At 33.1% G+C, this 12,428-nt stretch overlaps 1 protein-coding gene across 1 annotated transcript; it reads left to right on the top strand.

Moving 5' to 3' along the window:
* The first annotated feature begins 2,292 nt into the window (after positions 1-2,292).
* On the top strand, positions 2,293-9,060 carry LOC130825659 (probable methyltransferase PMT3). Its single transcript, XM_057690989.1, has 8 exons — positions 2,293-2,471; positions 3,824-4,173; positions 4,470-4,634; positions 4,740-4,922; positions 5,393-5,987; positions 6,946-7,058; positions 7,158-7,378; positions 8,330-9,060. Exons 2-8 carry the CDS (start codon positions 3,919-3,921, stop codon positions 8,646-8,648), a joined length of 1,851 nt encoding a protein of 616 aa, XP_057546972.1. The 5' UTR covers positions 2,293-2,471; positions 3,824-3,918; the 3' UTR covers positions 8,649-9,060.
* Positions 9,061-12,428: the final 3,368 nt, after the last annotated feature.

Here is a 12,428-nt window from a genome sequence, read left to right as displayed (position 1 = left end):
TCAAATATTTTTAAAAAAATATATATATAATTGTTTAAGGTCATAAATTTGAACAATAAAATCCATAACCAAATTATTTTGTTAAATAACGCAAATCAATCATCAAAATCTCATATTTAAATAGAAAAGAACAAATGTAGACATGTGGTGGCAAAAACCAATTATGTTTGTTTCTTTTTTTTTTTTAACTCCATGTGTAAAAAACCAATTGGGGTGTAAGACGTAGTCTTTTGGGTTCAGCTGCACTCATTCTCTTTTGTTGTAGAAATCTCGTTGTCTAGGTTTTTGTCTAGAATTGAGGAGTTTTTTGACCTCATCTTTCTTTATGGGTATGGGTTGTCATCTTTTATTTATTTTCGGAGTCTAATCATAGTTTCCATAAGCAGGATACATTGGGTACAATGATGATTGTTTAGTTTATTATTCATAATGAGGGAGTAGTCTTTTAGAGTTGGGCTTTAGTAACCTGCATTATGATGACAAATTAATGACTTAATCTTGTTTGTTATATAGTATGCTCGAGTATAGAAGATGGTCATGTTTTGATCATCATCTTGAGGATTTCCATGGTTGGTTTCAAAGCTATCAAAACCAACATAATGATAGGAAATGAGGCAATATAATACTCCCTTTTGGTCTCAAAGCTATCAAAACCAACAAACGATAGGAAATGAGGCAATATAATGCTCCTTTTTTTTTTTAGAAATGTGTCATATTTGTTTTTTGTCCTTGTTTATCTATCAACCTTGCTTAATTTTATTCTTAATCTGCAAGCTAAAATATAGTTAAGTGATATCTTCTTAATTCATCTAAATGTATGCTATATTAAAATTATGATTTTTTAATACGTAATTATGTACAATTAAAAATATAAAGGATTGAGAATTAAGTCATGTCTAAGTTGGAGCAAGTATTACATCTTCAGATAATTTTTTGGGTTTATTCTCACATAGTTCTTCAATTCTTTTGCCTTACCTTGTAATCACAAAAATATAACAAGAAGTCTTTTATGAGACTATCTCACCAATGAAACGATCCCATACAATGAGCCCAATTTCTAATTAGTGATCACTTTATTAAGGCTTTAATTAGTCACTTTAAGATTATACGTAATCATTCTGATTATCTAAAGTTATAATGATTACTTTTAGATTATAGTTGACCACTTTAAAATTATATGTGACTACTTTAATATTATAAAGTGATCACTTTAAAACTATAAAAGTGGTCACTTTAACGCTATAATAATTGATCATTTTCAGATTATAAATGTCAAAGATGAGGTTATAAATAATCATTTTAAGATTGTAAATGGTCACTAAGATTATAATTTATAAATGATTACTTAAAGACTATAAAGTGATAACTTTAAAATTATAAGTATACATTAAGTGTTAGTGCAAGTGCCAAGTGCCAATTCCCCTTGCTTGGGAGATGATTTTGATCATCTCAAAGGCTATTATACGGCTTGCACATTGGACGATGAAGCTCGGTGTGCAAGAAAGTATGAGGAGTTGAAGATTGGATCACTTCATGAAGTGATCATGGAGGTGTATAAAGGGTGCCTTAAACAAGTCACGAAGGTGCACATTGAGTATGCCTTGAACGAGGCATAATGGGGACGGAAGGTGCTTTGAACGAGGCACACAGCTGCAGGAGGCATTTAATGATGATGGCATGGTGCTCGTTTGAGCACATATAGTGCTCATTCGAGCATCCTGGTGCAGGACCAAAATGACTTTTCTGTTTTGGTCGATACAAGTTGTCTATTTGTCCTAAGCTAAGGTTTATTCCTTTTTTTAGGACCTATACAAGGGACTAAATCAGCAATGGTAAGATTGTGTGAAGGCACAATGGAAAAGGATTTAGAAAACCCAGAGTGCCTTGTTTTAACGAGTGTGTCTAATCTCCATTTAGGTGAGATCTTTGAGCTTAAGAGGTTGTTCTCAATGAAACATTGATTAATTAATGAAATACAACCTTGTTTTAGAGGAGGTATCAAGATATTTCATAAATCATCTTTGTGTACTTACTCTTGTTTTTGATGATCTGTTGTTTATACTCTGTTTTTCTCTTGCTTTTTTACTCTTGTTCTTCATTAAATTAGAAATCTCAGCAAATTATAAGTGAACATTTTAATATTATAAATAATCAATTTAAAATTATTATTATCTATTAAATTAATCCAATAAAAATTTTATTTGAGAATTTGTGAAAATAAAAGGAATTTTGCCTTTAACGACCGACACATAGATCTAAAATCCATACTTTTCGCAGGGTATTCAATTAAGTCCAATAATAAATATTCTATTTCTCACTATCCGTCTCGGACACCCTCTGTCAAAACATTTTCACACTCTTTTCTCTCCACTCTAATTTCTGCAAGAATCTTGATTTCATTCTCCAATTCGATTTTCACCAATCATTTTCCATTCTGCATTTTGTATTCTATTCAGATCCACTACTATCAGGTAAATTACTTCTTCGTTCTAATCTTTGTTTAACGATTTCACGATTGCTTTTGTAATATGTTCGTTGATGGATTCATTTCGTTTTCTTTAAATTTAAATTTTGCAGGATCTGATTTTTATTGATTTGCAAGTGTTCATAGCTTTTGATAGTTGATTTTGGTGTTAGATCTAAGAGATTAGGTTACTTTAATTCATTGATTGGTTTTTCGTTAGTCTATATTGTGATTGTGTTGATTGATTTCCTTTGGATTCCTCTCCAGTTTATCTATCATAATAGACAGTTTATTTTCATGGGCTGGCGTTCTGTTTTTGATGCAAAAATGTCTTGGTTTTGCGGTATTTTATCATTGGACAAGGATTAAGCTTAAAAAAGTCTTTGATTCACTAAGGAGCAGAGGTGTACGGAAGGTTACTGTATTTGGAAAAGTCATATTATTTGTTCAAATTCTGATATTATTCTATTTTTAGTATGTTTTGGGAATTCTATTTAAAATATGGAAGTTAGTTAGGACCACCTGTTTTGAAGTAACTACTGAATATTGTGAGTAGGAAAAAGCTGTTTGTTTTTTGTTCTTCATATTATTAGTCGTAACAAGTTATGAAAGAATGTAACAAAACTACCTAGGTCCGTTGTGTCGGGTACGCCAGAAAAATTCAAATTCACTATGGGTACGGCATGCTGTTAAGTGAAGTTTTTATACCGGACGGATATGAAGGGAAAACTTCATCTTGCGTGGATTTTAACTGATGAAGGATCATGTTGTGACTGAGGACTCGGATGCAAGTCAATATGTTACCTTTTTGTTCATTAAGATTATTGAGAGTGTTGGAAAGTAGGATATAAATTGTATAAAGATCATTGAGAGTGTTTCATTAAATTTTGGTTTAGATTAGAGTTGCCGGCTTGCCGCTTGGTCTTATGTAGTTCATTCACTTATTGGAGTACATTACACTGTTCAAAAAGTGTTTAGTGTGTCTTCGTGTATGGAGAGAATGTATTGACTTCAATACACAAGATGATTTTTCCTGTTCCACAAAACTCTAGACCAATAGTTTTTGCACGCATATATCTTAATGATGACTGCTGAGATAAACTGAATAGAAAATTTTTCCTGCTTTCTTATTTGATGATGAAACAAGTTATTCTTTTGAATGATATCAGAAGCATTTAGCTTGTTGCGCATTCTCTACTCTACTTGTTTCTTTGTATGTTAGTTAGGATTAGTGTCTAAGTTGGAGTGCAAAAGCTTTTTCTTCTTTGTGTATTTATTGGGGCCCTTACGTTGTTATGGGCCCTTTGGTGGTTCTTCTTCTCTTGTATTCATTTGATCATGCCTGTATTTTGCATGCAGGGAAGCAAGGGGATTGAGAGATCTGATCATGATCTCCGATTTGTAAAAAGAAGTTGAAGGTGGAATAACCTACGTGAAGAGTTTCTGGTTATAAAATGAGAGGAAGATCCGATGAAGTACAAATGAAGCGCTTAGTCACTGCTTTAGTGGGTATAGCACTTGTCCTTGGTTTTCTGTTTGTTTACAAGGGATCTATTTTCAATTCCGAAAGTAGTAGAACATCAGCTTTAGAATATGGAAGCAAGTCTTTGAGAAAATTGGGGTGGGGTGGGGATGAAGACGCAGATGAAACCTCCTCCAAGCTTTCCCAGGAAGATGTAGATGATACTATTATGGTTAAAAGCTTCCCTGTAAGTATTCTATCCAATTTCTGACATATTGTCTGTTTAGAATGGATCATATACATGTTAAGACTATGCTATTCAGTGTCTTTATTTTACCTTGTGTACCTGTGTTGGATACTTCATGCCAACATTTGGTACTCAATTCTGTACAATAAACCTCCTAGTTCTAATTCAATCATATCTTGATGCTTTGCTAATATGAAATTTTTCATAGCCAAACCTGAGCAATATGGCATAGAGGAGTCCTTTACACTATGTCTGTACTTTTAATCTCTTATTTCTTTTTCCGTTTGATGTTTAAGGTATGTGATGATCGACATTCAGAATTGATTCCATGTTTGGATAGGCATCTTATATATCAACTGAGATTAAAGTTGGATTTGTCATTGATGGAACACTATGAAAGGCATTGCCCTCCTCAAGAAAGGCGCTACAATTGTTTGATACCTCCGCCACATGGGTACAAAGTGAGGATCACCTTTATATTTTCAACCTCCAAACCATTAGTTTATTTGCAGATTTATATGTTAGGTGTCTGGAGATTTTTATTTATAGCTTCAATTATCATGCAGGTTCCGATAAAGTGGCCTAGAAGCAGGGATGAAGTGTGGAAAGCTAATATTCCCCATACTCACCTTGCTCATGAGAAGTCCGATCAAAATTGGATGGTTGTAAAAGGTGAAAAGATTATATTTCCTGGTGGAGGTACACATTTTCATTATGGAGCTGATAAGTATATTGCTGCAATGGCAAATGTAAGTCATATTATACTTTGACTTGAAAAGCAGTTCTTTAGTCATTGTGTAGATCTATTTAAAAAGAGGACCTGAGGAAGGGTGTTCTTAGTGTTTCTCTTAATCATTTTATCGTCTTGTTTGGTATTTATGAAGTCTGATCTGGCATGTCTACTTTAGCTGCAAATCTGCAGTTTTCCGAATTCACTAATTTCGCTTTGCAAAGTATTTGCATATGTTAGGTGGACTTTATGGTTTTTGTTTAGTTCTTTTTAACCCCTTATTCATGGTTGGGTTAAGATATTTTAGTCATGGGTTTAACAATAATTGAGTTTACTTTGTTTCTTAATTCATGGTTCAATTAGAGTATTGAAATCATTGATTTAACAATGGTCATCACGTGTATCATTTTATTTAGAATGTATCCACTGAATGTCAATCAAGTAACTGAAAGGAATTTCTGACAACAAAAATATATTCTTCATTCGCAGATGCTTAACTTTTCAGATAATGTCATCAACAATGGAGGTAGACTAAGAACTGTTCTTGATGTGGGCTGTGGTGTTGCTAGTTTTGGTGGTTACCTTCTCACATCCGATGTCATTGCTATGTCCTTGGCGCCTAATGATGTTCATCAAAACCAAATACAGTTTGCATTGGAAAGAGGAATCCCTGCATATCTTGGTGTTCTCGGGACAAAAAGGCTACCATATCCTAGCAGATCCTTTGAACTTGCGCACTGCTCCCGATGTAGAATTGATTGGCTTCAAAGAGATGGTATACTTCTTCTTGAGTTAGATAGGGTGCTAAGGCCTGGTGGATATTTTGCCTACTCTTCTCCAGAAGCATATGCACAGGATGAGGAGGATCTTAGGATATGGAAAGAGATGAGTGCTCTTGTGGAGAGGATGTGTTGGAAAATAGCTGCAAAAAGAAATCAAACAGTCATTTGGGTCAAGCCTTTGAACAATGACTGCTACATGCAAAGGCCTCCTGGTACTCAACCTCCACTTTGCCGATCTGATGATGATCCCGATGTTGTTTTGGGTGTGCCAATGGAAGCATGCATCACGCCGTACTCTGATCGTAAGTGTATTTTATGTTGATAGTTGTTATTCTCTTATACCTTGACCTTGTGCATGCTATCTTCCTGGGTTTACATGTTATTTTTCATGGGAAATCCTTGATGATCTCTTCCAGAAATGGTTTTTGAAGATACCATGTAAAGAAATATCCTCCATCTTGATTTCATCTCTTTTGTAACTTTCTGTAGATGCCTAGGCTACTTTTTTCTTAGATGAATGAATATGTTTTGAGCCCTTATTATGCCGTGTGCATTTGCTCATGAAATTCAAGTGTCTCATTTGCCATTGGCTTTTTTTCAGTGAAGTTGTATTTCATTGCCACTTTTGAATATAGTTCTTTCATCTTTGTATCTGGAAATGTTATACCCTATTCATTGTTAAAGATTGTATTTGTTGCCACTTTTGAATATCCTTCTTTGGCATTGTACATAATATTCAGCGTGGACCTTTTTTGTGCTTCTTGTGAAGTAAATATAAATTGTGTATACTATTCTATTTTCTCAATCTCTATTATTTTCTGCCTTCATTTCCTCCCCCCAGACCCTGCCTCTAAGCGAGACTCATTTGGATGATGATGATGGAAGGAACAATTGCAATACGAATGACATGACATTCATAAATTGTGATTTTAAACTTTGTAATACCTTTTTGCCCTCTCTCTCTCTCATCTGATGCCCCATGACTCTCTCTGTTGCGAAAAACTCTTTAAAGACTGCTTTTAGTATGCTACAAAAAGGTAAAAGAAAACAGGCAACATGCTCTTCTGAATCTGTTATTTGTCGTTTGCTGCAGCTGGATTGTTCTAACCTATGTCGGAATGCGCCTTTCCTGCTTGGGATTTCTGTTTATATTTGCTTATGTGTATTCAATTCTGCAACTGTATCCCTTGGGTAAATTATATCCCCTGATGTATGTTGTGCTGGTTTACTCAGCTAACTGTTTTTATTGATCTTTTTCAGATGACCACAAGTTTGGTGGAAGTGAATTGACTCCTTGGCCAGCTAGATTGACTTCTCCTCCTCCTCGGCTTGCTGATTTTGGCTATTCAAATGTTATGTTTGAGAAAGATACTGTATGTGGAACTCTTATCTTATGATGCTTTCTAGTAATGACACAAACTTGGAAGCAAGCTGAATAATTGTTGACTTATGGGATGATAATTTTGATGTAGGAAATGTGGAGACAGAGAGTTGGTAATTACTGGAACTTATTAAGTCCGAAGATCCAATCTGATACGTTGAGGAATGTGATGGATATGAAGGCAAATTTAGGATCATTTGCCGCTGCTCTGAAGGATAAAGATGTTTGGGTGATGAATGTTGTTCCAGAAGATGGACCAAACACACTTAAACTCGTATATGATCGAGGCCTCATTGGAGCAGTTCACAATTGGTAAGCAAAGTACTTAACATTCTCCTTTTTGTGCTTCGAATTTCGTAGATTTGGACCTTTTGTATAATGTATTACACGTCTAGTAAGCTAGGCTAGAGTCCTAGAAATAGACCACTTTAGGTACAACTATGTTACTAATTACTTATCTTATTGTCTGAGGTATTCTGGTAAAGAGTGAATTTAATTTGACAGAAAGAATACCTTTGTGCCCTCCATCTTGAGTGGTTATTTTTCTTAAGTCTTGATTGTGTGGTTGGAAAGAGGTCGTAATTAATCGTTATATGAAGTCATCGTTGTCTTGTTTTGATATCCCGGCTATCTTTTTGCTACTTTTCATCATTCCTGCTTCAGGCATTGCTTTCCTGAGTTAAGGGGGTTTTATTAGCGCTGTGCATATTCATTTTGTATTAGAGTATCAATTTATTAGCGTTCAAGATATCCACTTTCTTTTTCTCAGGCCTGTATGTGACTTATCCAGCTAACTCCGTTTGGCCATTTTTTACCATCTATATGGATCCTCCGCTAAGTTTGTTGCATAGGAATTGCTACTTTTCTATCTTTGATCATAACCCACATTGTTTCTTTAATTTTCACGACATTTAAGTTTTCATCTCATCCACAAATTTTCACTTCCCCATAAAACACACATTTTTACCCCTTTCTTGAGAAACACCAATCATGTACTTTTAGGCTGTAGCTTACCCCATGCAACAAAGGAAGTAAAACCATAGCTGTAGCAAGTAAACCCCGGTAGATTAGAGAAAGTTTCCAAGTTGCTATTATAGGTTAATGAAACTTGGTCTCCACAATGTTTCTATCTAGTTTAGCATTTTTTTTGGCTTGAGATGATGAATCCTTAGTGGCTCTTGAAATTCAATTTGAGTTCTTTGTAAAACAAAATTTCTTCTTCAATGAAGTCCAATCATTGAATTTTCTTTGTGTTAATAATAGGTGTGAGGCCTTCTCAACCTATCCTCGAACTTATGATCTACTCCATGCTTGGAACATCATCTCCGATGTTGAGAAGAAAGGATGTAGCCCCGAGGATCTTCTACTCGAGATGGATCGAATTCTCAGGCCTACTGGCTTTATCATCATCCGAGACAAACAGTCTGTAGTAGACTTTGTAAAGAAGTATCTGTCAGCCTTGCATTGGGAGGCAGTTGCTACAGGTGATGCAAGTTCCGATTCAGAGGATGGGGAGGAAGTTGTGTTCGTCGTTCAAAAGAAACTGTGGCTCTCGAGTCGAAACTCCAGGGATTCAGAATAAGTGCAGTACAACTCATTAAGGTTTTGTTCCTCTTCGCTCGATTATGTTTCATCTGTCCCGAAATAGAGGCAAATCATCAGGTTCGATTACATCCTGTAGAGTTAACTTAAAATTATTCAATTGTATCCTTTGTTGTTTTTTTGGCTCTTAAGTTTATAAATGTTACCCCTTTAAGTTTTAGTAGATTAGCTACTTCATATTGGTTTATTCCTCGATGTTGTTTTAAGGTTACTTACAATTACAGATATACTTCGGCCATTCATTTAGACATTGTTATAAGACACTATACTGCTGAAGGAAATGTGGGAATTTTTATTCTTATATATTTATTTAATAAGAATTTTTATTATCTTGTACTAGCAAATAGAAAACTGTAAATATTTATTTTTATTCCAGTTTAAATTTGTTGCTAGTGCTCTTCAACAATCAAATGCTATTAACAATCTCAGATAAGTTTGTTAAAAGATTATTGAAGATGCTTTTATTATTAGTTACATATTAATGTTAGTGTGAAATTGCAATTGCAAACACTAAATTAATATAATAAAATTGAATTAAAAAAGTGAGATTAATATACCAAATAAAGTCAACTAAATGAATAAAATGCAAGAAAATTGGCCTAAGCTTACTTGAATGAAGTCGAATAAAATTTAAGTGAAAATAAATAAAGTCTTGGTTTAAAAACTATATTATCTAATGGTGATGAGGGTGTTGAGCACTTGTTTATCTACAAGCTCTATCTTTCATTGATGAAGGCTTGTTGGGGATTGAAGAAATCCCATATGCCATGATGTCGAAACGAAGAACAACGAAGAAGAGCAAAAGAGGTTGCTCCATTGAGCACTAGGGTAGCTCGTTTGAGCAGTTTGGAATAGCGCATATAAAATGTTATGAGCATGATTTGCTCAAACGAACACTAGGGATGTTTGTTCGAGCAATTTGAGGCACCAAAATATAATATGTTAATAGCATGCAAAGCATTCATATCTTGAATATGTTGTTGCAAAATGAGTTTGGTTTAAAATTCAGATCTTGTATTTATATTGATTTTTACATAATTATAAATTCATTTTTAAAGTTGCGTTAAAACGAGTTTTATTATAAGGTTGGGTAAATTATCAAATCGTCATGTTTTTTCGAACAGCTCTACTTAATAGTATAAATCAATTTTTTTTATTCGGGGTAACTTAGAGAAATTTAAAGGCAAGGGGCAGAGAATATTAATTTTTCTTATAAGTAATGAGAATCGAATCCCTATCACAAAAGTGATGCAGAAAACACTAAACCATTAAGCTAACCCATTAATTTTAAGACCAGTTGAAAATTGAACCTTATAGCAATTATTACAATACACATAAAAATATTAAGTTCGATTTTCCATATTCTTCTAAGATCACTTTGAATTTGAAGTACAAATCGAGGAGAGATTAGAGGAATGTAGTGGCGCTGGCGCAATGTGGCTGACAACCCCGCAAAATACCTGCCGAATATCAAGGCAGCCAATTAGCAAACGAAAAAGAGGGACACGTCACACACCGCACACTATTCTTGTTGAAAAATGAAAAGTCTCTTTAAAAGAAGGCAAAAGTTGATACTAATTCTAGTTTTGCAAAGTCAATTATTGGAGAAACACAACAAATTGTCCTAACTCCTACCTATGTGCCTATATCTAGTTCAGACCGTGTTTAATAAATTAACTTATTGAAAAAAAATACTTAATTTTATAAATTAGTTGATTATTTGAGTCAAACAAGTTAAAAAATTGGTAAAATAACTTGTTTAAAAAGTTTGTTCACATCAATAAGCTAAATATTTAATGGAAATATAGGCCTTTTCTAGATCTTCACAAAGTTTTCTTCTACAGTCATCAACACAAATTAGTGATAATAATATGTAAAAAATTTTGTACATGAGAATTGTGTTTAGAGTTGTATTTAGCATGTGTTTGATATGGAAAGATATGGTGTGCCACGAACTTGTCGTTGCATTAAGAAAGTTATTTTCCGACAATCTTAAGCATAAATAGAAAAAGACATGAGAAATTGAAAATTGGGTGGGTGTGTTGATGATTGAACCTTCCAAGAGGGCACATACATGTAGAAGTGGATCCATCAGAAGAATGCCTCGTGATTGAACCTTTCAAGAGGTGACCTTTGGGTAATATCAGTATTGAGTAAGGAAAGAAGTTTCCAAAACTCAAGAAATTAACGCAAGGTATTAAATCCAACTTGTTTTATCGTAAAATGCAACTGAAAGTATTAGGGTTTGTTGCTTTCTTATATTATATTTATTTCTTTTTTAGTTTAGTTTATTGCTTTGGTAGTTTTGTCCGATTTTTATATTTTTTCTTAAGGAGAAGTAACTGTTTGGTTGGGGAATTTGGTCACTTGATTGTTGATGCAATTTATCCCCGTAGATTATGTTCTTTATTAATGTGTTTTCGTGCTATTTTATGTGCTTTCCATTATATTTGACACTTATGTTGAATTTTGTGTCTCTACTGATTTTGTATGTTAAATGAGCTATTTTGTGAGAAAAGTATGTATTTATGGTGACACGAAAGTACTTGGCAAGGAGATGAAAAAATATGAAAAAAGAACGTAGTTCATCAAACACAAACTAATGCAGATCAGTCAGGCTGGTTGGGCAAATGATGTTCCGGGAGGCAAAAACTTGAGACAAATATCCTACAAAGCCATCTTTTTAATTTTATGAAATTATAAATATATGGTTGGATATCGTAATAATCTTTAGGTAACAAGGAGATATTTTTGCGAAAATTTAATCTTATCAATGACCTCAAAATTAGGTATTTTTCATTTCATTCTTGTAACAGTATTTTAATTCTTTCCACCTACAACTTGAATCAAATCCCTTTTCAATTGTGTAGAAGGAAACTCTAGTCTATCCTAAACAAAGTAATACTCCCTTTGTTCTTATATAAATATGATTTTTCATGAAAATTTACAAGTTAAAATATATTCATGTGAGATTTTATTAGTTTTCTCTCAACGTATAGAAATATATTTATATTTTTTATGTTTTTTTGAAATATATTGATAGATATCAAACACGGAACATATTTTAAATATTGTGCAAAACAACAAATGAGAATATTAATTAATAACGAAGATAAAAAAATTCTCTTGGGTGGAGTGATTAATGTTGATTGTTGAATGCGGAGTTGAAAAGGTCCCATTTAATACTCCCTATATTTTCACATATTCTTCTCAAATATAATTTAAGAATTTTAGTGTCAAACTTTGACTACGGTTTATCATCGATATATATATGAAAAAACATATTCATGCGGGATCTTGATAAATTCGTCTCAATATATGTTTTCTAAATATCAACTTTTTAGAATTTACAAAAACTCACAATTAAAATAAGAAAAAATTACCATAAACTATTTTCCTACAACAATGCTAACTTTTGATTAACTATGAATGATACCAATTTAGGAAGTGTTTGACTGAGAATAAAACTAACTTTTGTTTATAACAAGCTATTTGACCAAAAAAAAAAAAACAAAGGTATATTAATGCTTAAACACACCCTTAATAAAAGTTTGTATTATTGTAAGGAAATCAACAAAAGTTTATATTATTCACAATAATTTTTCCTTAAAATAATTTAACTTTTAAGTTTACTTTGAAATTTGCTCTAAAAGTAAATAGAAATAATAAATAAAAACAGAAGGAGTATGACTTTAATCTCAGAAGACTAGAATCAAAAAAATATTCAATTTAGTTTTTTTTTTTATTTGCACTAAAGTCA

Source organism: Amaranthus tricolor, chromosome 10 (genome assembly GCF_026212465.1).
Source record: "Amaranthus tricolor cultivar Red isolate AtriRed21 chromosome 10, ASM2621246v1, whole genome shotgun sequence".
Taxonomy (NCBI): Eukaryota; Viridiplantae; Streptophyta; class Magnoliopsida; order Caryophyllales; family Amaranthaceae; genus Amaranthus; species Amaranthus tricolor.
The sequence above is the reverse complement of the archived record's forward strand: the minus strand, read 5'-3'. Positions and strand labels throughout refer to the sequence as shown.